At 37.5% G+C, this 25,736-nt stretch overlaps 1 protein-coding gene across 3 annotated transcripts in view; it reads left to right on the forward strand.

Moving 5' to 3' along the window:
- Positions 1-25,736, forward strand: part of LOC308242985 (epoxide hydrolase 4) — a 157,694-nt gene that overhangs the window by 12,429 nt on the left and 119,529 nt on the right. Inside the window, exons 5-7 of one of the 3 annotated variants that reach the window (XM_080657910.1) lie at positions 2,870-2,973; positions 6,997-7,145; positions 23,648-24,021. In XM_080657910.1, coding sequence (XP_080514036.1) covers positions 2,870-2,973; positions 6,997-7,145; positions 23,648-23,879 — 485 coding nt within the window. In that variant the 3' untranslated portion in view covers positions 23,880-24,021. Of the gene's footprint in view, positions 1-2,869; positions 2,974-6,996; positions 7,146-23,647; positions 24,023-25,736 lie in introns of those variants that run through there. The other 2 variants (XM_080657911.1, XM_080657906.1) reach the window with 2 other exon arrangements.

Here is a 25,736-nt window from a genome sequence, read left to right on the forward strand (position 1 = left end):
AAAAAACAATAACTCCAGTACATGTTAACATAAAAAAAACATTTTAATGAAAACTAACTATATCTTTCAAAACAAAATTTTAGTGAGAATAGTGTCATTGTTTTACATATTTGCAAACCTCTTTAATTTTTGGCTTAATAAAAGGCAGCTGGATTCTCAGATCTGCTTCTGCATTCAGTCTGTTGCAATATGTTGTTTGAATTGAATTATATGAAGAAATCTGGTCTCACACAGATTTGTAATTAAAAAAGGCTGGAATATTTTAATAGCCTTTTCAGAGAATTGTGGATTTCCTTCTTTACCACTACATCAAACTCAAAAATTGGTGGTTCCTTAAAGGTTAGTAACAATGTGAAATCTGATGTCAGATTAATGAACTTTTTGTGCTCTGTTATGTTAAAATCCATTGGTATCTCTATCACTTTGAATGGATTTTTCATCATGCATTGGAAGATAGTGGTTGAGTTATTTAGATCTTCTGTAATTTGACACATTTCATTATATGATATCAAAGACTCATATTCATTAATATTACCCCAATTTCTATTTTTTAAAAAGCCATTAAGTGTTCCAAAGCCGTCAAGCTCACAGCAGCAGATATAAGTTTCCAAAATTCTAATTTTCAGTTGAAAGCTTGAATTTTATCATTGGCAGCAAATACTGCCGATTGTTTTCCCTCAAGTGAAAGGATTGCTCTGTTCATGTTCAAGAGTCAATCTGCTACATGCCCAGGTCTGACTGTTAATAGTTTGTTAGTCATTCTTTCAGGTAAAAATGATGTTCCGTAAAAAATGCAGCCAATTCCATTTATAGACTCAAACAATTGCAGAGGTGCTTTTCCTCAAGGCAACCACTGGATTTGGGTGCGCAACAGGACTGCTTTGTGTGTACATTCTATTTCATCACAGTGTTAAAAAGACAAGGACTCAAAGGTGGGAATGTAATAAAGTTAATAATTTTTGCTGTTTCATCAGGGACATTCCTAAGTGAAACTGGCGTTTAGTTTTATGTATTTGTTTATTGCAAGTGTGTGGTAGTGAAGAATACGATGACTACTAGTATTGTTTCATGTCACTGCCTTGATTTGTGCACAGGCACCAATGGTTCTACCTACCATGGCTTTTGTATCATCAGTGCAAATGGCAACCAAATGCAAAAAGCTAATAATGTCTTAGTGTTGTTATGAAATCGTTTTAACCATCCAGATTCCTTAAAAGGGTCTTCGGGGTCCGCAGGGATATACATGGACTATATTTTGAGAACCTCTGTTATAAAGGGAATTCATAAAATCTTAAAAGTGATTGAAGATCTGTGAACAATGTGTAGGAACATTTTTATTTGGTTTTGGCAGAAATTATAATTTTGTCCTCTTTAACTAGACTTGTCAAATTTTCTGGGGTTCAGGTATTGCTACAACCCACAGCAGCCTCTGGGGAACAAAAAATTCAGAACATATTTCTGTTTCTTCCTCAAAATTGAGCAGGTCGGGGAGAAGGAGACCATGACTACCTAAATATTGTATATTATAAGTACTTGTAAGAGTCAAATTTTAGATTCATATCCAATTGACCTATCTCTGTTGAGTCAATAGGATGGATGCTTAGGATTCAAATATCAAACTGAGAATGTCATGTTTTTTCCCATTTCATTAGTCAACAGAAGTCATACTACATCCTTGCTCAATTGATCAGGACCCAGAGTCAATATTGTTTTAGATAAACTGTAATTGGTCATTTCAGCAAAAACTTGGAATATTGCTAAAACTGTTTTATCAATGGGATCAACCCCAGTCAATATGAAGTTGTCAAGTATTATGCTTATAATTGTATTGATATCTCTTAATGCAGGGCTGACAAAATCTTGTTCAGTGATGACAATACTCCACTGACCCGAGAATATGCACATTTAATATGCATGATTTCACTACTTTCCAATTTAAAACTCCAGTGTCTTCCCAAAGCATTTTTAAATCCTTATCAATGTTGGCATATCTGCCCAGGCTTCTGCTTTTCTTTCTGACTCATTTCATACCATTTCCCCCTCCTTATTCACTACACACCAGCCACAGTAGCCTTTCTGCTTCTTCAATGTGCCAGGTCCAGGATCTACATTCTGTTTCTGGATGCTCTTTCTAGATCTTTGCATGACTGATTCCTTTTTACCATTCAGGACTCAGCCCACAGAAGCCTATTCTGACAACCTCTACTATATAATAGTCCCTCCACACCACCCAACCATCACTCTTAATCAGATTACCTTGTTTTGTTTTCTTTATGGTATTATTGCTATCAAAATGTTCTTTTAAGTATTCGTTACTTATTTATTGTATAAGTTAATGAGAACATCTCTTGTCTTGTTCACTGCTAAATCCCCTCAAACAGGGTAGATATTCAAATATTCATTGAACGAATGAATTTTCTGGATTCATGAGTAAATTTATAGGGAACACTTTCTTTTCTGTTGAGGTCAAATGGATAAGGCATTCAAATCAACCAATAAAGAAAGTCTTTTAAACAGTAGAAAATGACCTCCCTCTGCATCCCTAGGAAAAGGGCTAGGTGACTGATAATGACCTTAAAAGTATGGCGGTGTTGTTTGAGTTTCCTGTTCCTCTCTGAGTCAAGACTTCATAAAGGGGAACTTCCTTCTTTCTTTAAAGTGCTATAAATTTTTCTAAATACCAGAAATACCCATAATAAAATATAAGAACATAGAAATTGTTCCAAAGAGAAATTACACAGAAATCCTTATTTGTGGATGCTTTTAAGGGGTCATCTCAAAGGTGAAATTGCCTTAAAAAATTAGTTCTTTCAATAGTAACTAGTTTTATATTCCTTGGATAAGGTCTAACATGACATTTTAATTTCAGAATATATTTTACGACACCCTACCCAGCTGTTCAAATCCAGCTATTATTACTTCTTCCAAATACCATGGTTCCCAGAATTTATGTTCTCAATAAATGATTTCAAGGTAAGTCATATGTAGTGATAGATGTTAACCAGTGCTTATTGCAGTGGTCATTTTGCAACATATACAATATCAAATCATTATGTTGAACACCTGAAATTAACACTAATATTATAAAACAACTAGAGGCCCGCTGCACAAAATTCGTGCATGGGGAGGTGTGTCCCTCAGCCCAGCCTGCACCCTCTCCAATCTGGGACCTCTCGCGGGATGTCTGACTGCCCGTTTAGGCCCGATCCTACCGGGATGGGGCCTAAATGGGCAGTCTGATATCCCTCTCACAATCCAGGACTGCTGGCTCCCAACTGCTCGCCTGCCTGCCTTCCTGATTGCCCCTAACTGCTTCTGCCTGCCAGCCTGATCACCCCCTAACCACTCCCCTGCCAGCCTGATTGCCCCTAACTGCCCTCCCCTGCAGGCCTGGTCACCCCTAACTGCCCTCCCCTGCAGGCCTGGTCCCCCCCAACTGCTGTACCCTGCAGGCCTGGGTCCCCCGCAACTGCCCTTCCCTGCAGGCCTGGTCGCCCCCAACTTCCCTCCTCTGCTGGCCTGGTCACCCCTAACTGCCCTCCCCTGCCCTGCAGGCTTGATTGCCCCCAACTGCCCTCCCCTGCTGGCCTGATCGCTCACAACTGCCCTCCCCTGCTGGCCATCTTGTGGTGGCCATCTTGTGTCCACATGGGGGCAGCCATCTTTGACCACTTGGGGGTAGCCATCTTGTGTGTTGGAGTGATGGTAAATTTGCATATTACTCTTTTATTAGATAGGATAGAGGCCTGGTGCACGGGTGGGGGCCAGCAGGTTTGCCCTGAAGGGTGTCCAGGATCAGGGTGGGGGTTTTCTTGGGATGTGGGGAGGCCTGGGCGAGGGGCCTGTGGTGGTTTGCAGGCTGGCCACGCCCCCCGGCGACCCAAGTGGAGGCCCTGGTATCTGGAATTTATTTATCTTCTATAATTGAAACTTTGTAGCCTTCATCGGAGGCTAGGGCAGGCCAGGAACTTGGTTTCCTCCACAGCCGGGGAAACCCAAGCCTCCTGCTCACTCCGTGGCTGCAGCCATTTTTGTTGGGATTTATTTATCTTCTACAATTGAAACTTTGTAGCCTTGAGCAGAGGCCTGGGCTGGCCAGGGTGTGCAGGAAGCTTGGCTTCCTCCATTGCCGGGGAAACCCAAGCCTCCTGCTCGCTCTGTGGCCGCAGCCATCTTTGTTGAGTTAATTTGCATAGTCGCTCCTGATTGGCTGGTGGGTGTGGCTTTGGGTGTTGCGGAGGTATGGTCAATTTGCATATTACTCTTTTATTAGATAGGATTATACCTCAATTAAAAAAAAAAGACTTGGTGCCCCAAGAAGATGACAAAATTAGGAAGTTAAAAATAAAGATAGACTGAAGCACTAAAAAAAGAAAAGAACTGGTCTTGCTTGTGTTGTTTTGCTGTGTTTTAAATAATCATTTATTGATCATCTGTTATGTTGTGTGCACTGTGTTAGGCATTTCCTCCTATGCAAAAAAAAACAACAAAAAGAAGAATAAATTAAAGTCCTTCCTTAAGAAAAATAGACAAAATATTAAAACTTAATAAATGCTTCTAAGGCTTCATTTATAGGCTTACTTGTTTTTAAAATCTGTTTATATATTTGAATGCCTGGCTGCTGTTCAGTTTTTTTGTTTTGTTTTGTTTTTGAGAGCCTAGAGCCTATAGGAATACCTCTTTTTAGAGAACAACCCATGGGGGAGATGAGGGAATATGAATGCCAGGTGAGAGAGTTTGACAGAAAAAGTGGAAGCCCTTGGAGGTAAACAAAACCCTGAAACAAAATAAGCATGCAGTTATTGGTATACCATGTACCCTGACACCAGGAGTCCTATGTAGTAGCGATTTCTTAGAAGGGCATTGAATGCTTCTTGTATGTCCAATATAGTAGTAGATATTTAGGGAGATTAAAAAAAAAAGACAATATTATTTTACCTGAAAAATACTTCTGCATATATCTCTGATAATAATGACTTGTCTTTTCTACATAACTCCAATGCCATTAACAAACCTACCAAAATGAACAACTTTGTCATATCATTTAATACCCATTTAAATTTCCTTACTATCTCAACTGTCTTTATACACTTCATTTGTTTGGATCAGAAACTAAACAAGATCCAAACATTGTATTTGGTTGTGATGGCTTTTAAAATTATAACAGTTCCTTTTTTTTGTTTGTTTGTTTGTTTGTTTTTAAACAAAACAACACTCGCCCCCCTCCCCCAGAAGATTAGACTATTTAAGATGTTACTTAAGATTTAAATTTTAGTATACCAGATGTTTCCTGAATGATTTGTCTCCTCAGTCACTATCTATAGGGCTATGAGAAGCCATAGGAATATGTAGGTACAAACTCAAGGGACAGGCTTATCTCCAATATCGTGGAAAAGGATTGCACACCTTGAGGCAGAGCCTTATGCTTCCCTATGCCACCTGGACAGAGCCTGGAAGAGTAACCTCCCAGGGTATCCACATTGGGTTTCTGTTGTTTAACACAATTAAAAAAAAATTTGTTTTTAAATTTATTTCAGAGAGAGGAAGGGAGAGAAAGAGATAAAAACATCAACGATGAGAGGGAATCGTTGATCAGCTACCTCTAATACACCCCACACTGGAGATTAAGACTGGAACCTGAGCATGTGCCCTGACCAGGAATTGAACTGTGATCTCCTGATTCATAGGTCAATGCTCAACCATTGAGCCATACCAGCCAGGCAACTTTTTATTATTATTATTAAAGAAATTTAGTCATTTGTCCTGAGGAATGATCTACATTTTTAATTTGGCTGACTTCTTCATTATGGTGTTATATAAATATCTTGCTAACCCTTGTTTTTTCTACTCTGTAGATGTTAGTGATCCACAGGCTTAATTATACATTTAATTTGACAAGCATAGTTGTGTATTTCCTAATGTTATCACATCAGGGAAGTACATAATGTCTAGCTGTCTGTTGTAATAATGCTTACACTGACCAGTGGGCTCACAAGTTGTCAGCCTATCCAAAATTTCCAAGCAGTCTTTCACCAAATAATTTTAGTATAACTTGATCATCATTGCTTGGTCCATTATTTCATTATGGTTTGCAAATTGGTGATTTTCTAATTCTATTATTCTTTCTGCTTTTATTAACTGGAATTCTCCTATAAAGAAGAATTTTCTTTTCTTCTTCTTTTTAAATAGATTTTTATTAACTTCAGAGAGGAAGGGAGAGGGAGAGAGAACTAGAAACATCAATGGTGAGAGAGAATAATTGATCGGATGCCTCCTGCACGCTCCCAACTGGGGATTGAGCCCACAAACTTGGCATGTGCCCTTGACTGGGAATTGATCCAGCAACCTTTTGGTGCATGGGACAACACTCAACCAACTGAGCCACACCGGCCAGGGTGGCTCCTGTGTCCTTTTGACAGAAGCACTTTAGTCAGCGATAGTTTGCTTTCTTAATGATCTAGGTTTCTTTTATTTTCTGCCCCAGATCTGGAATCAGATATTTATCAAAGGAAATGATCTATTAGTAGAAAATGGTATTTAGAGACCACAATCTGAGTGTCCAGGTGATCATTGTTTAACTGGGTTTTCATTGTTTCTAGATCTTTCCATTGGACCAAATTTGGACGTACATATTTTTTAGAGACAAAAAAACAATCATGATTTCTTACTCATATTTTCAAAGCAAACTTAAGATTACAGTGTTTTTAATTAACTTATATAAAACATTCAATATAAAATATTTATATGGTTTCAAGTCAAAATTCTAAAACAAGGTACAGAGAGGTCTCACTTACATCTCTGTTTCCTCTGTTTCTGTTTCCTCCCTCTCACATAGAAAACAATTTTAATTAGTTTTTGTTTCATCTTTTTATTCTTTCTTTTTAAAAATATAAGCAAATATTTATATATTTGTCTCCCCCTTTTTACACAAGAGATAACATAGTTTATTATTAGGTAACAAAAAAGTTTTAATTATTCTCTTTCCACTTAAATTAGGCTTTGAAACATCTGTTTACCAGTCATCGCACTGGCATTAGAAGAAAAGGATGTCGATTAACCACAGAAGATCTGGAAGCTTATATTTATGTTTTTTCCCAGCCTGGAGCATTAAGTGGTCCAATTAACCATTACCGAAATATCTTCAGGTCAGTATAATATTTTTGGTTGAATAATATATTCATTCCCTAAAGAGCTGATACTCTATTTTTAATATTAAGTTCACCACTTATCAAATTCAAATGAAGTAGTATGACTTAGTAAGTTGAATAATCTTTTTTATAGAAAATTTCAAAAACCTGGAAAAGTAGAGCGAATAGTATAATGGATCCCAATATAGTTGTCACTAGTTTTATCTATAACTCTACTCACTTCATCTCTCCCTTTAGATTGTTTGAATAGATTTATATTTTAGTTATATTTTTCATGATTATTTATTCACTCAAGAAATATTTATTAAGCACTCTTTATATTATGGCTATGCCAGACCTCAGAGTATAGTAATGAACAGAACTAGATAAGGTCCTTGATTTGACAAAACTTATAGCCACATAGGGAAAACAGCCATCAAGCAAATATTCACAGTAATGACTATATGATTATAAACTAACATAAAGACTTTGAAAGAAAGTGATGAGAATGGAAGAAATGATGCTTGAACAAATAAATAAAAGATGAGTTAAGTACTGACTAGACCAAGTTCGAGGTAGGGGAATTAGCCTCCCAGAAAAAGGAAACAGCTTGTACCAAAACTGTGTGGGAAGATGGAGGGTTGTGGTTTTAAGTAACACAACGAGAGCCAGTCTGGCTGCAGTATAGAAAGTGAGAGTGAGAAGAAGATAATGGAATGAGACTGAGTCTGAGAGGTAGGCAGCACTGGTCACCCAAAGCCTAGTAGACCATATTAAGGACTTGATAGCCATGAATGTGAAGCCAGTGAATGAGAGTTTCAAGCAGGAAAGAGAAACAATCGAATTTGTATTTGGATAAATTCACTCTTTGTGGAGAATGTATTGGAGGAATGCATGTGGGGAACCAGTAGCTTGAAGTACTCTGAAAACAGTGGAGATTGGGTAGATTTAAGAGAGATTTGGTGAAATAAGAGGTGAAATTGACAGGGGCATATGATAGGTTGGGTGGGGAGATGAGGAGCTGGCAAGGATGGCTCCTGGATTTGTGGAATGAACAACTGTATGCATAATCATGCCATTCATTGAACTAGAAGACTCTAGAAGGGAACTACTTTTGAGGGGAAGGTCATGAATTTTATTGATCTTAAACTAGTTGAATTTGAGGTGGTGCCGTAGATATTCAAATCGGTAGTTGGATACCAGGGTCTGGGATGCAGGAGGAAATCTGGGATGAAGATATGTAAAATCTTGGAGCTGCTGACAGAGACAACTGAAGCTTTCATTGCAGAAGGTATTATCAAGGAGAAAGTATAGAGTAAAAGGTAAGACATGGGGGCTTGTCTGTTTGGGTTTGGACTCTAGATAGGAGAAAAAGATTTTCCATTGAGAATTGGGGACTATAGCCTGCCTTGAAAGGTTTAGGGGCTTGGATTTATGCTAGTTCCATAATATTGGAATTCTTAGGGAAAAATATTTTTTAATGTGGTCTTAGGTTATAATATTCCCTAGGAAGCCTGGCAGAAACAAACAAAAAGCTTCTCAGGAGGATACATCTCAACTCAGACTCACACTGTTCCCACAGATTAAGTCCCCTGAAGATGAGTTCATAATCCAAATACCAATCCACCATTAATGAGTTAGATCTAATGTGGCAGAACTCCTAATATTTCAAATACGAGGACAGAGATTATAAAGCATGTTCAAATCATTGAATACATAAAAGAGTAAAAAATGAGAGAAAAGAATAAGGTAATATCAAGACAGACCAGAAAGAGCTGAAAAAGAACCAAAAGCTTAGAGAGATAAAGAAGTGAAAATAGAAAAGACAGTTTATATTTGACATAGAGGATAGAATTATAGATAGATGATAGATAATTAGAAATCATTCATATATAATATATGGTATATGCTAAGAATTTTTTTTAGAAAAATCAGATAGAAATAGAATGTATTATTTTCAAATTAGTAGACGGGGACAAGAAAGCTATCAATTTTTCTCCATTTATTTTTAGAGAGAGTACAGTGGAGGGATGGGGAGGAGAGAGAGAGAAACATCATGTAACAGAGACACATGGATTGGTTGCCTCCCGCATGCACCCTGACAGAGTTGGGGATTGGACCTACAACCCAGGTATGGGCCCTTAACTGGGAATCAAACTCATGACCCTCTGGTGTGCAGGCCAATGCTCTAATCATTGAGCAATGCCATCCAGAGCTAGAAAACTATAATTTTTTAAAAAGGCAAGAAAGGAGAAAAAGGAAGCAAAGCAGGGTAAATAGAAAGCACAGATTGACAACAATTTCAATATTTCAGTATGCTCAAGAAATATTAACATATTCAACTTGCCAGTTAAAAAACAAAATGTCAATTGGATTTAGTCAAAATTAAAGCAAAAAGACACACAAAGGTTGAAATTAAGTGTATGGGGAAAGTTATAGTAGGTGTTATTCTAAATAAAACAAAATCTCTCCTCAGAGAAAGACAAGTATTGCATAATCTCACTCATATGTGGAATCTAATGAACAAAATAAATTGATGAACAAAACAGACTCAGAGACATAGATGCATAGAACAGACTGTAGAATCTCAGAGGGAAGGCGGGGGAGGGTGGGAAGTGATCAACCAAAGAACTTGTATGCATATATGCATAACCCATAGTCACAGACAAAAGGGTGGTGAAGGCCTGGGGTGGAAGGGGGCGGGGTGACAGGGACGGGCTAGAAGGGGTCAATGGGGGAAATATATAATACTTTCAACAATAGAGATTAAAAATATAAAATAAAAATAAATACAACAAAATCTCTCAAGCTCTTTGAATATGGAATCCAAGGGGAATCATGAGATTATATGAATGAGGGGAGAAGAGGTAAATCCAAACCTTTTTTTACTAACAAGACTTGCATGTAGATATAGATATAACTTTGGCAAATAGAGATGTTAATTTAAAAGGTACTTGTAGGTAATAATTTATCAACCAAGGCAATGATTAGAAAGGCAGACAGAGGCTACTTGTTCCATTTTACAGGATATAGCAACATTGTCTGAAGTCCATGTTCTGTTTTTTGTGGGGTTTTTTTTACAAATAACATTTGTAAAGATTACTGTAAGAGAAAGTAGAATGACACATTTTCATGCAGTCTAAATTTTGGACAGGGGACAGGAATGATAGTTTTAAAATGTTCTCAATTTATCTCTTTACCAGAGATAGCTTTGTGATACAAAACAGTATGTTTTAAGCAGCTATCAGGAAGAAGGGAAATTATTTTCATCTTGCTTAGGTTCTTTTACTAACCATTTGTTCATTAGGAGGAACTGCGTTCCCAAGAGTAATTGTTACAGAAAACCAGAGAAGAACCAAGCAATACTTAGAGAGATGGAGTTACATTTATTACACACGGGTCCAGAGGAAAATGTCTCTCAAATTCTGGGCCCCTACATGGAGGAATCTTCCCTATTTATATGTTTTTACCTTCTTTGTCTCCCAAATATGGGGTGTTTCTGGCCCCTTTTGCAAGTTCTTAAAGAGTCCCTATGTGTTGGGGCCTTGAGACCTCAACCAAAGGCCTGGCCTGGTGCCAGCGCTGATAATTTTGACCGGGGAAGGTTTAATGGCCTCTCTGAAGTGGGAGTAGTCTTATTTTCCTTATTATTTAAGCAAGCAAGCATTTACAGAAGCCAAATAGCAGGGTTAAAATTTCAAACAGCAGTTTTTATATAAGATGGATGCTTCATAATCGCTAAAGAATCCTGTTAATTAGTGTAGAGAGAGGGCGGGGGAAGCAAGCCTGTGAAGGTAGAAACTCATACTTTTATATAAAAACGAAGACAATTTTGCCTAGGTTGTTGTAAGTTAAATCTAGCTGGATGAAGGTCACATCAGACTTTCTCAAAGTTCAACTGACTCCCTCTGACCATTCTTTATGTAGAGTAATCAAGATAAAGTACATCTTTAAAAACAGAGTTCTACGATATATAATTACTACAGAAGAGTACAGAACATCATAAGCAGGCATGAAAATCTCCCCCATTTATCACACTAAGGCTCCCCAGGGCTATAGCCTTGTCAAAGGACTTTTCAAAATTTGAAGCCAAAGAACCAAAATGAACTAGGAGTCAGAATAGCAACAGGACCTAGCCTGCAAAAAAAGTGAATACATGTAAATTTATAACAAAGCATCAAATAATAAAGCAAAAACTGACAAACTTACAAGGAAAAATGAAAACCCACAATTGCTATTGGAGATTTTAATCTACCTCTCTCAGAAGTTGATTGGTCAAACAGAAAAAAAAAATGGTTATAAGGATATAGAAAATTGAACAATCCAGTCAGATCTTTGACCTGTGAACAATTCTAGAGTCCTGCACCCAACAATTAGAAAATACACAATATATTTAAGCACAAATGAATGTTTACAAACATTGATTAAATACTGGACTACAAAGCAAGTCTTAACCCATACCAAAGGATCAAATCATACATACTATGTTCTCTGAACACAATGCAGTTAGAAAACAACAACAAACTTTTAGAAAACTCCATATATTCAGAAAATTAAAAAAAAAAAAAATATATATATATGTATATTATTGATTTCAGAGAGGAAGGGAGAGGGAGAGAGAGATAGAAACATCAATGATGAGAGAGAATCATTGATTGGCTGCCTCCTGTAGGCACCCTCCCGGGGATAGAGCCCACAACCAGGGCATGTGCCCTTGACCAGAATTGAACCCCAGACCTTTCAGTCCACAGGCTGATGCTCTATCCACTGAGAAAACCCAGCCAGGGCCATATATTCAGAAATTTGAAAAACATTTCAAAATTACTCACATTAAAGAAATAATTAAAGCCCGGCTGGTGTGGCTCAGTGGTTGAGCGTCGACCTATGAACCAGGAGGTCACTGTTGATTCCCAGTAGGGGACATACAGGAGGCAGCTGATTAATGATTCTCATCACTGATGTTTCTATCTCTTTTCTTTCCCCTTCACTCTCTGAAATCAATAAAAGTATTTTTAAAAATCATTAAAAACTTAGGAAATTTTAACATCAAAACATGCAGAATACAGTTTTAAAATATTTACGAAGAAACATATTTGCAGCTTTCCTTATTTACATTAGAAAAGAAGACTGAAAAGTAGTCAGCTAAGAGTTCCATTCAAGAAGTTAGAGAAGCAACATATAAACAAAAATAAATTAGAAGGAAAGTGTTTTAAATTTGATAGAAAGTGGAAATTAATACAATTAAAAATAAAAATACAATAGAGAAAATAAAAAAAAAAGCAGATTCTTTGAAGACTATTAACAGAGATAAATTTTTGGCAAGCTTGGTCACAAAAAAAAAGATGGTACAAATAAACAATATTAGGAGGTAGAAGGTAGATGTAACTACAAACATAATAGACATTGAAATATAAATTAGGGTTAACAAATTTGAGAACTTTGACAAAATGGGCAGTTAAAAAAAATAACACATAACAGACATCCAAAACTGACTCAAGAAGAATTAGAAAACCTTAATGGATGTAGCCATTAAAGAAATTGGTTTCTTGATTTAAAGCAATTTATCTACAAAAACACACACATACACAAATACACAGCTGCACAGAAAGGCCTGGATGGTTTTATAGGTAAGTTCTAACACAGAAAATTCCACTCTTCAAAGAACTCTTTCAGACATTGTAAAAAGAAAGTATATGCTTCAGCTCATTTTGTAAGAATGGTATAACTTTCATACCAAAACAAGACAAGGATTGTTTAAGACAGGACAATTATAGGTCAAATTAAATTACAAACATAGATCCATAAATTCAAAATAAAATGTTATCAAACTGAACCCAGCATGCATTAAAAATTAAACCAAATTTAGCATTAAATATCCATTAATTTAATTCACATTAACAAATTAAAGGGTTAATTAATTTAATTCACCACATTAACAGATTTAATGATTGAATGGAAAATATGATCATCTGAATAAATTAAAAAAAAAACATTTAATGAAATACAACACACATTCATGCAACACCTCTCAGTAATGTAGAAAGAGAGGCTATAAGATTAGACCTCAGACAGGTCAGGTAAGCTTGAATCTCCTGAAGGGATATTTCTGGGAAACTGACCTTAGCTTTACTCAATTGTCTAAGAAAAAATGAAGTATTGGAGGTGTTTTGCACTTTTTTTTTTAAATAAATCTTTATTGTTCAGATTATTACAGGTGTTTCTCTTTTTTTTTCCCCCATAGCTCCCCTCCACCTGATTCCCCACCCCACCCCATGCCCTTACCCCCCCGCCACTGTCTTCATCCATAGGTGTAAGATTTTTGTCCAATCTCTTCCCGCACCCCTCACATCCCCTTCCCCCTGAGAATTGTCAGTCCACTCCCTTTCTATGTCCCTGATTCTATTATATTCACCAGTCCATTCCGTTCTTCAGATTTTTTATTCACTTGATTTTTAGATTCACTTATTGGTAGGTATGTATTTGATGTCATTTTGTTGTTCATAATTTTTATCTTTACCTTTTTCTTCTTCTTCCTCTTCTTAAAGAATACCCTTCAGCATTTCATGTAATCCTGGTTTGGTGGTGATGAACTCCTTCAGCTTTTTCTTGTCTGTGAAGTTCTTTATCTGACCTTCAACTCTGAATGATAGCTTTGCTGGGTAGAGTAATCTTGGTTGTAGGTTCTTGCTGTTCATCACTTTGAATATTTCTTGCCACTCCCTTCTGGCCTGCATAGTTTCTGCCGAGAAATCAGCTGACAGTCATATGGGTGCTCCCTTGTAGGTAACTAACCGTTTTTCTCTTGCTGCTTTCAAGATTCTCTCTTTGTCTTTTGCCCCTGACATTTTAATTATGATGTGTCTTGGTGTGGTCCTCTTTGGATTCCTCTTGTACGGGGTTCTGTGCACTTCCTGAACTTGTAAGTCTATTTCTTTCACCAGGTAGGGAAAGTTTTCTGTCATTATTTCTTCTAATAGGTTTTCAATATTTTGCTCTCTCTCTTCTTCTGGCACCCCAAAAATTCGGATGTTGGTACGCTTAAAGTTGTCCCAGAGGCTCCTTACATTATCTTCATATTTTTAGATTCTTTTTTCTTTTTGTTTTTCTGGTTGGGTGTTTTTTGTTTTCTTATATTTCAGATCTTTGGTTTGATTCTAGGGGTACGTTGATCTACAGTTGAGTTTCTGTATATTCTTTTTTTTTAAAATTATTTTATTGATATTTTAAAGAGAGGAAGGGAGAGGGATAGAGAATTAGAAACATCGATGAAAGAGAAACATCGATCAGCTGCCTCCTGCACACCTCCCACTGGGGATGTGCCCGCAACCAAGGTACATGCCCTTGACCGGAATCGAACCCGGGACCCTTTAGTCCGCAGGCCGATGCTCTATCCACTGAGCAAAACCGGTTTCAGCGGTTTCTGTATATTCTTTATTTTAGACCGTGTATGCTTAATTTCTGATTGGTCCTTTTCCATTGTTTTTTTGGTTTTTTTTGGGGGGGGGCATTCTCATTAAGGTCCTTGAAGGTCTCACTAAGCTCCTCGGAGGTCTCATCAAGTGTCTCGGCGGTTTTTAGAAGATTCTTGAGTAACCTTATAAATGTGGTTCTGAACTCTATGTCGTCCAGTAGTTTGCTTTCCTCCATTTCTTTCATTCATGACATGTTTCTCTGTCTCCGCATTTTGTTACTTCCCTGTGTTGATGGAGTGGCTCTGTGTGGTAGGTGACCTATAGGGACCAGTAGCTCAGCTTCCCCAATCACCTGAGGTGGACGCTCTTGGTACACCCCTTTGTGGGCTGAGTGCAAAGTCTTGGTGTAGTTAAGCCTTGATTGCTGTTGGTACACTGGGAGGAATTGACCTCCAGGCCAATTGGCTGTGAGGACCCGCTGTGTCTATAATGGAAGAACTGCTGCGCTGGAGAAATGCTTATGGGGCAGGACTTGTTTCAGTGGGGCTTTGGTGCTCACTGAGTCTGCCTCTTGAATGTGTCACTTATGGATGTGAGGAGTTGAAATCTGGTGTCTCACACTGACCACTAGGTACACTGGCTTCTGGATCTCCAATGGGGTGCAGGTCAGCTACTGTCTGAGGCCACCCAGCAGGAGCTACAGCAAGAACTACAGTTTTCTCCTCTTTGCTTGGGGTTTGGAGGTTTTGGAGCTGTCTGACCCAGGCTACAATTTTGCTAGGTTAAGCTGCGATAGGGCAGGTCATTCATATGCTAAAGCCGCTGCTTGGAGCTTGGGTGGGTTTGTAGATTGTGCGGGGCGGGGTCTCAGGGCGTGACTAGGCTAGGGCATGGCAAACAGCGATGGCTGCCAGTTAGCTGGCTCTGTGTCTCTGACTGCGTTCTCCACCCCCCCCCCCCCCCCGTCCTGCACCCCAGCACAGTAAACAATTCCTGTGCACAGCCCTGCAAGCAAGCCACCCTCACTTTCCGACCCAATGGCAGACAGTCCAGCTTCTCCCCATAGGAGTTTGGGTCCCCCGCGTCTCCCCAGAAACTGGAGTTCAGAATAATCGGGAGCTTGTCTCCCTTCGGGTTGAAAAAAGCAGCGATGCCAGTCGCCCGTCGTCAGCCCGTTTCGCGCGCCTCCGTACCTCAGCTTTTCAGCGCTTGTGCACCTCTCAATGCTCTTTTATCTTTCCTTCTAGTTGTAGAACTTCCACTCAGCCAGCTTTCCCATGGTTCTGGGTGATAGACGTTTTGTCTTTTAGTTGTAGTTTTGAAATTGTTGTGCAGCAGTTTAGGTGTTTACCTACGCCGCCATCTTGGATCCTCCCCCTGCACTTCTTATTTGCACCTGAAGAACTGGCCAGCTCATACAAAGATATTCCAGGAGTCAAGAACAAGAGGACAAAATGGAGATTTTAAAATCTCCACTAAAAGGGAGAAATACTTTATGGTACGGCCTATTGCTGTATTTCCACAGGAAACTTTGGGGGGCCTGGGAAGTCCTACCTCTTCCTGAGAGAATAACGTGTCATCTCCTGCCTTATAAAACCAACTCTGTAAGTTTTCTTTTCCTTTGCCATTAAACTTGATACCCTCTGTGTCTGTTAGTCTGTTTCTGTTAATCATATTATGGTCCCATTATGACAAGAATGCAGAAGGGAACTTCTGTGTGCCAGTAATCTATAGCAAATATACTTTGTGATGAAACACTAAAAGCATTCCCTTTAAAAATAAAGACTGACGATAAATTTGGCTGCTATAACTGCTTCTATTCACCATTGTACTGGAAGTCTTAGCCAGCAAATAGGATAAGAAAAAAAACAAACCTGAAAAAGTGTAAGTCTTGGGAAAGGAAGAAACAAAACTATGGTAATTCATGGATAATGTGGTTATATATCTAGAAAAACAGTGAGAATCTACAGAAAAATTATTAGGAAAAAAAATAGTTCAGCAAAATTAATACACGTTAAGTTTAATATATAAAAAGTATCTTATAAACCAAAAGACAGTTAGAAAATGTATTTTTAAAATAGATACCCCTACATATCAACAAAAATATTATATACTTAGTAATGTTTCTAACAAAAGATGACCTTTATGAATTATCAAAATTTATTGGAAGTAGTAAAGAATGCAGGCTCAGGAGAATGGGTATTTTACTAACCAGCAAAGAAAAGTATTTTAATATTTTAACAATTGATATAGACTTGCTGGTGTAAACAACTGAAAATTAGCCCTGGTTTGTTAGCTCATGAGTGAAAAACTTCAATATCATAAAGTTATTTATTTCCTCCAAATCTATAAATTTAATGCAATTTCAATCAAAACCTTAAAGTTTTTCATGAAACTTGACAAGCTGATTGTATGGGAAAGCATAAGCTAAAAATGTTCAAGATAATTTCAAAGAAAATAGGAGGATGACTAACCCTATTAGATATTAAGACATAATGAGGCTATGAAGTAAATGCAATATTGTGTTGACTCTGGATAGACAAATTGACTAATGGAAGAAAGAGAAGAAAGCTCAAAAATGGAGCCACATTTATGGAAACTTGGTATAACAGAGAGAATTTCAAACCAATGGTAAAAAGAGTCAATACCTTTTGTTGAAATAATTGGATATTCATATAGATATTCATAAAATGAATTTAGATCCCTATCATTTACCAAACAAATAAAAAAAACCTTAGGAACATAAAAAAACCCTGAATATGATAAGCAAAACTTGTAAATGTCTAAAAAATAATATCAGAGAAAATGTTAATAACCTTAGGTGGGAAAGATATTTTTTAAAAATATATTTTTATTGATTTCAGAGAGGAAGGGAGAGGGAGTTAGAAACATCAATGATAAGAGAGAATCAATGGTCAGCTGCCTCCTGCATGCCTCCTACTGGGGATTGAGCCTGCAACCTGGGCATGTGTCCTTGACTGGAATCGAACCCAGGATCCTTCAGTCTGCAGGCTGACACTCTATCCACTGAGCCAAACCAGCGAAGGCACGATTTCTTTAAAAGGACACAAATAGCTCAAATTAAGGAGAGAGGTGAATTGGATAACATTAAAATTAAAAATATCTATACTAATAAAAGGGTAATATGCTAATTAGACCAGACATCTTCTGGACATCCTTCCAGACAAAGCCATGGTGGCGGGGGCCAAGGCAGAGGCGGTTAGGGGCAATCAGGCCAGCAGGGGAGACCACGTAGGGGCTATCAGGCTGGAAGGGGAGAGCAGTTAGGGACGATCAGGCAGGCAGGCAGGTGAGTGGTTAGGAGCCAGCGGTCCCGGATATTCCCCGAGGGGTCCTGGATTGGAGAGGGTGCAGGCCGGGCTGAGGGGACCTCCCACCCCCCACCCCGTGCATGAATTTTGTGCACCAGGCCTCTCGTCTATATATAAAAAGGTATCATAAAATGATGAAGCAGCCTCAGAGAGGGAGAAGTTATTTGCAACACATAATTAAAGCAGAATTAATAATATCTAGAGTTTATAAAGAATGTCTCCAAATCAGTAAGACAAAGGAAGCCCAATCCAAAAATGGGTAAAGGATAAAAGTCAATTCACAGAAGAGGAATCTAATGGTCAGTACCATGAAAGATGGTCAACCTTACTAGAAGTCAGCGATAGAACATGGTTTTACTGCTTGTGACAGAGATCTAAAGTAACATAAAAAGAGATAGAATGTGTTTCTCTCCAGAGAAAGTCTAGGCTGGTGTAGGGCTGGGTCCCATGAAATCATCAAAGTTATGTTACTCTTTGGTCAGAGACCTGCACACTTTCTGTCTTGTTTCTCTGCCATTCCTACAGTGTTGCCCTTTGTGTGGTCCAACGTGGTTTTCCACCACATCTGCATTTTAGTCGGTATAAACTGGGAAAGGAGAAGTGGCAGTGGGTGGGCAGAGACGGGGAATGGGCACAACTCCCAAGTTACACACATTATTTCTCATAATATCCTCGCTGCAAGAGGCCTGGGGGATGTAGTCAGTCTTTATTCTGGGTGGCCTTTTGTCCAGCTAAAAATTGGGGTTTTATCACTATAGTGGAAAGGAAGAAGTTTGGGGAAGCAGTCTCTGCCACATCAAGTAAATGAAGAGCATTTCACACTCATTTGATTGAAAAAAAATTAAACTTTTGAGAACAAGTGTTGGCAATGATGTGGAGCAAAGTGAATTCTCATATGCTGCTTGTGAAGCCTTCGATCAGTTTGGAAAACAACTTGACAACATCGAGTAAGGTGGAAGACTTGCTATGCTCTGAGGGAGCATTCTGTTTCTGGGATGGACTGTAAGGAAACTCTTCCACATGTGCACAAGTGGACATGTACAAGAATGAGTTCAGTATTATTTGAATTATCAAAATAATTGGAAAATTTTTAATGTCCATTAACAGGCGAATGCATCAGTTGTGGTATAGTCATATGATGGAATTTTACACAAGAGTGAAAAATGAAGAACTATATGTATCATCAATGGATAAATCTTAAAAATATAATGTTAAGGCACAAAAGCAAGTTGTGGAAGGATATGTGCAATATCATTTAATAAAGTTTTTAAAATGCCAAACACCTCTCTATATATTGTTTACAGAAAAATATATATACTGTATTTGGGCGGATCTGACAAGTAGACCCCCTTTTCCTGCCTAATATCTGAACTAGTTGAGAAATCAATCACGAGTCAGGAGATGAAAAATAAAATATCACCTTCATTACTGACAAAGGATAGCTTGAAGGCTATGGCTTAATATGAGAACTGAAATGGTCTTGCTAACTCCCTACTGCCAGTGTAGACTTTAGAGTAGTTTGCCTGCAGGAAAGTTTACAGAGCAAATTAAATCTCTTACCTATAGGACATATTATTTGAATAGACCCACCTAGCCCAAAACCTAGAACCAACAACTGTCACTCACCAATCAAGAGTGGGGCAAAGATCCAGGAGGGGTTAAGTAAAATCTCTCCTTAAGGAACCAGAGGAATGGGGTAGAGGTATTCTAACACATATGAATTTAAAAATATTCATGGGGATTATAAGAACCAAATTCAACCTAGTCCTTACTCCTAAGGCAGTGGTTCCTCACTCTAGTTTGTATCAGAATCACCTGGAGGCTTGTTAAAACATAGATGGCTCAACCCCACCCTTAGAGTTTCCGATTCAATCAACCTGGGATGGGGCCCAGGAATTGGCATTTCTATGGCTCAGTAGTTGAGTATTGACCCATGAGCCAGGAGGTCATGGTTCGATTCCTGGTCAGGGCACATGCCCAGGGTTTCAGTCCCCAGTAGGGAGCATGCAGGAAGCAGCTGATCAATGATTCTCATCATTGATGTTTGTTTATCTCTCTCCCTTCCTCTCTGAAATCAATAAAAATATTTTTTTAAAAAAGAATTGGCGCCCTAACTGGTTTGGCTCAGTGGATACAGCATCGGCCTGTGAACTGAAAGGTCCCAGGTTTGATTCCGGTCAAGGGCATGTACCTTGGTTGCGGGCATATCCCCAGTAGGAGGTGTGCAGGAGGTAGATCAATGTTTCTCTCTCAATTTCTCTCTCATTGATGTTTCTAACTCTCTATCTCTCTCCCTCTCTGTAAAAAATAAATAAATAAATAAATAAATAATAAATAAAAGAATTGGCATTTCTGACAAGTTCACAGTTGCCTTAGGGCAGTGGTCGGCAAACTGCGGCTCGCGAGCCACATGTGGCTCTTTGGCCCCTTGAGTGTGGCTCTTCCACAAAATACCACAGCCTGAGTGAGTCTATTTTGAAGAAGTGGCGTTAGAAGAAGTTTAAGTTTAAAAAAATTGTCTCTCAAAAGAAATTTCAATCGTTGTACTGTTGATATTTGGCTCTGTTGACTAATGAGTTTGCTGACCACTGCTTTAGGGTGAGGTGAAGAAAATAAATAGTATCAAGGAAAGATAAGCAGAAAGATCTAATTATATTTTCAGTGTTTTATTTATTACTAAAAGCCCGGTGCACAAATTCATGCCCCAGTGGGGTCGCTCGGCCTGGCCTGCAGGATCAGGCTGAAACTGACTCTCCAACATCCCCCAAGGGCACAGGCCAGGCCGAGGGACTCCACCAGTGCACGATCAGGGCCGGGGAGGGATGCAGGAGGTTGGCCAGCCAGGGAGGGACCTTGGGAGGGCTCCAGGGCATGTCTGGCCCATCTCGCTCAGTCCTGATCAGCCAGACCCCAGCAGCAAGCTAACCTACCGGTCAGAGTGTCTGCCCCCTGGTGGTCAGTGCACATCATAGCGATCGGTTGAGCTGCCTTAGCATATCATTAGCATATTACCCTTTAATTGGTTGAACAGATGACCAGACACTTAGCATATTAGGCATTTTTTATATAGGATTTTTTGGTTAATCCTCACTCAAGGATATTTTTTCCATTGGTTTTTAGAGAGAGTGGAAGGGAGGGAGAGGTAGAGAGAGAGGGATAAGGAGAAAGACATCAATGTGAGAGAGACACATTGATTAGTTGCCTCCCGCATACGCATATGCCAGAGACGACCTTTGACCAGGAATCAAATCCATGACCCTTTGGTACTCTGGCTAATGCCCCAACCACTGAGCCATGCCAACCAGGGCAGTGTTTTATTTCTTGAGCTGAGTGGTGAGTATTATTATTTTCTACATTATCTTTTTAAATCAAAGTAATGAAATATTTTCACATACAAAAGTAATGATAGAATATATAAAACGCTGGAAAATGCTGCCTTAATACTTACAAATCAACTGATTACTCAGACTTCGGAGGAGTAATATGTCAAATTCAGATTGATTTGGAATAAGTATGTTAAATACGTTTTTATAGGCTAAATGATTATCAATGTAGAGCAATAATTATTACTACTTGTTACAGTTTTGTAGGACTTTCAAATTGTTTCTATACTTACTCAAATCACTTTTAATCAGAAATTGTTATTGTGTTTCCCAATAAATTCTTTAGCTTAACATACTAAAACCTACTCTGTTAAAAAAAATTTAACGTTTTGCTTTGTTTTATTACTTATTTTTATTGTGGTACAAGTGACATATAACATTATATTAGCTTTTGGTATACAACAAAATGATTTGATATTTCTATATATAACAAAATGATTACCACAATAAGTAGTTAACATTCATCACCACATATCATTATAAAATTTAGTTTTCTTGTGATGAGAACTTTTAAGATCTACTCTCTTAGCCACTTTCAAATAGGCAATACAATATTATTAACTCTAGTCACCAAGCTACACCTACGTTGTTTTACATGTAACTTATATTTCATGTGAAATTGAGCAGTTTGAATTCTTAGGACCAGAGAATATGTGTTTCTTTTAATTTTCTGGAAACTCCTCCCTTTTAATTTTAATTTGATCTGGTGAAGAATTTATGTTTCTATTTGTTTTTTGACTAATAGCTTTTTAAAACTCCCCTTATCTTACTGATTGAATTATAACATGCTCAGATACCCAGATAACTGTTAAAAAATGGTTTACCTTTGAACATTTTATGAGCTCTAGAATTTGAGTGGCATGCAAGTTTGTATAGCAATTCATGTATTAATAATTAAGTATAGAATATATATTTTTCTATCAGTTAGCCATTCACAAAGAATTTTTAGGAGCATAACAACCAAATGATGGCCACTTGCATGGGAGTTAAAAGGTAAGTCCTTGGTGGGCATATGTTATATCCTGCACATCCCAGCAGCATCTACCAGCCCCAAATAACCACAAGTCAAACTTTTGGATAAGTAGTGAAAATATTTGTCGGTGCTGGAGAGTGTATAGCTAGATGTTCTTTCTCATTCTTCTCTACAGGAGTATAATTAATATAATACGACCTTTCTGAAAAATAGTGTAGCAGAAGGTATCAAAAACTCTAAAAGTACTTATACTCTTTACCTAAGGAATTCCTCTTTCAGGGCTACCCAAAGAAATGATCTGAAATGCCAAGATTCACAAAATGCTCATAATATCATCACTTAAAATAAGGGGATGTTTAAAGTGATGCTATGACCTAAATAATTCAATTATAAGAAAATAGTCATGTCATTTTTGGGTTATTATGCTGTAAAATAGTATCTTTTACAAATACCTTGGAAAAACTTTATGAAATGAGAATGATCTTAAGTTATAGTTTAATATAAAATTTGAATATGTATACTGTGTATATTTATTGCCTTGTATTCATAGTATGGGTTTAAATATATGCATAGAAAATGACCAAAGATTATCTTTTAATGATGGAATCATGCATGATTTTATTCTTTATGCTTTTCTGTATTTAAGAAAATATGTAATAAAACTTTGTTTTAAAAAGATCTTCTTGAAAAATAAATATAGTGTCATGTAGTATGAAAGCTAAGTCCATATATACAGGGTGTCCCCAAAAATGTATACACACTTTAACAGCTGATAGCTCAATTTTGAAAATGAAATGTATTTTAATAAACACTGCCTTTAATTATTCAAAGTGCCTTTTTTTGGAGACACCCTATATTTTCTATTTCCAATTTTCACATAAAATGCTTTAACTTATCTAACAAACAATTTAAAATATATTTAAACAAAAACACTATTTAAAGCTCTCTTTCATCACACCATTCAGAAATTTTGGTGTCTTTTTAAAGCATATTATTCCTCATAATAATGAATTTTGTATATAATTTATAGGTATAATTATAAATTTTGCTAGCCTCATCCAGTTAAAAATTTTATTGGGTTCTATCTTAAATAGCTGTTTAAATACTTTATTGTATAGATTGCCTAAAGCAGTGTTTCTCAACCATTTTTTTCATCATCACCTCCCTAAGGAGCCTTTGTAGACATTTTTCCCTAATTGCTCCCACCCCATGAAATTTTAATATCTGCTTATGTACTCTATGTATATCTGTAGTTTATGTGTAGAGTCAGATGTTTTTTCACTCTTCCAAGAACCAATTTTCACCCCTTTGGTGGCGATATTAGCCTCCTTTGAGAATGTGTGGCCTAAAGGAACATTATGAAAAAAAGTTATATTAACTTTTAAAATGAGTCTCAAGCCCACATGTTTTGTTTTTATAGCTGCCTGCCTCTCAAACATCACACGGTGACCACTCCAACACTACTACTGTGGGGAGAGAAAGACGCATTTATGGAGGTTGAAATGGCTGAAGTCACAAAGATTTATGTTAAAAACTATTTCAGGCTAGCTATTTTGTCAGAAGCCAGTCATTGGCTTCAGCAAGAACAACCTGACATAGTGAACAAATTGATATGGACATTTCTAAAAGAAGAAACCAGGAAAAAAGATTGACTTTTCTATATCTGCTATGAGAGGTCTGTAATAAAATCTCTAAATATATTTTTTAAATTGTTCATCAACTTCTGTGAGATTCACTAGGAAAACATTGTTTTCACATGCTTTATCATAAATAAATATCCTGACAAATATTACTGAAAAAAAATCTGAGAATGTGTGTGAACTTGTAATATAATGTTGATTTTCCTCTATTGTATTTTACACAGAAAATCACCTGCCTTAAAATGCACATACTTGTACAAAAAGAAAGTTGGGGAGAGTTGCTGGTTTTGGTCTCTTGCATTCTTTTTTTTTTTTTTTTAATATATTTTTATTGGTTTCAGGGAGGAAGGGAGAGGGAGAGAGAGACAGAAACATCAATGATGAGAGAGAACCTTTGATCGGCTGCCTCCTGCACGCCCCCTTCTGGGGATTGGGCCTGCAACCCAGGCATGTGCCCTTGACTGAAATCAAACCCAGGACCCTTCAGTTCACAGGCAGACACTCTATCCACTGAGCCAAACCAACTAGGGCAAGTTTATTGCATTCTTTACCCTGTTAACATATGGTGCCTTTTACATATATATATATATATATATTAAAGATTAGTCATATTGTCCTAGCCAGTTTTGCTCAGTAGTTAGTGTCGGCCACAGACTGAACGGTCCCGGGTTTGATTCCAGTCAAGTGTACATACCTCGGTTGCAGGTTCGATTCCCGGCCCCAGTTGGGGTACCTGCGGGAGGCAACCAGTTGATGTTTCTCTCTTGCATCAATGTTTCTCTCTCTCTGTCTCTTCCCATCCCTTCCATTTTCTTTCTAAAAAATTAATGGAAAAAATATCCTTGGGTGAGGATTAACAACAACAAATAAATAAATAAAAAGATTAGCCATATTAAAAGGCAAACCTGCAATGGTATAAATTTTCATTTTATTGTTCAAAAGTTCTTTTAACTATTTTTTAACCATTAAAAAAATTCTATTAACAAGTTTCTTGTATTTAGAGTATATTTGTTAGTTTGAAGGCAAATATAACTAGATGAATACTAGTATACACTCTTAAAACAGACCATAAGTACTACTTATACTGGGAAGATTAACAAGAGATGATATGAAGATTCTCATATATACATATATGTATTAAACATTGCAAAGTAGGAAAGCATATCCATTAAATTATTTGCCTTAATTCTCCAGCTAACTTGGTGAAAGATTTAGAAAAAGTATGAAAGTGTCAGTTTGCCCCACTCCAGGCAATAAGAATTGAATGCTATCTTCCTATGTGCACTAGAATCTAAGCTCCCCAGGGCAGAGACTTTTTATTGTTTTATTAACTGATACATCCAGCATCTAGAAAAAGGGACTGGCTCATTGTAGGAACTCAAATACTTGCTTAATAAATCAATATCTGCCACACTGCTAGGCATTGTGGGAGAAATATAAAGGAAAGATGACATGGTAATATAGAACTTTCCCTTACAGAATGCAGTTAATTAAACAAGGGTTCAAGAATAGTAATGAAAATACAAATAAAAGTGGGAAGAGTTATAGAATAGAGAACAATACCAGCTCAAGGGACTACTCATTCTCTTGGGTTGCTCTCCTTGGCAAAGGAGACAACCACTGGTGTTGCCAAGCCATGGCCCCTTAGAGACTACATTTGTGCTCCCTTGGTGAAAGGAATGTTTCCCTCCCTAAGCATAGTTCTGATAGTGACAGAAGAAAGAAGAATGTCCCTAAGAATTCTCATCATTGTATCCTAACAACTTGTATTTACTAATAAAAGCCCACTGTTCTCTATATATTATACTTATGCCTCATAACAACATTCCCAGGTAGGGAGTATCAACAATTTACAGATGTGAAAATGAG

The sequence above is a fragment of the Plecotus auritus genome, assembly GCF_963455305.1.
Source record: "Plecotus auritus genome assembly, chromosome: 2".
NCBI classification, from domain to species: domain Eukaryota; kingdom Metazoa; phylum Chordata; class Mammalia; order Chiroptera; family Vespertilionidae; genus Plecotus; species Plecotus auritus.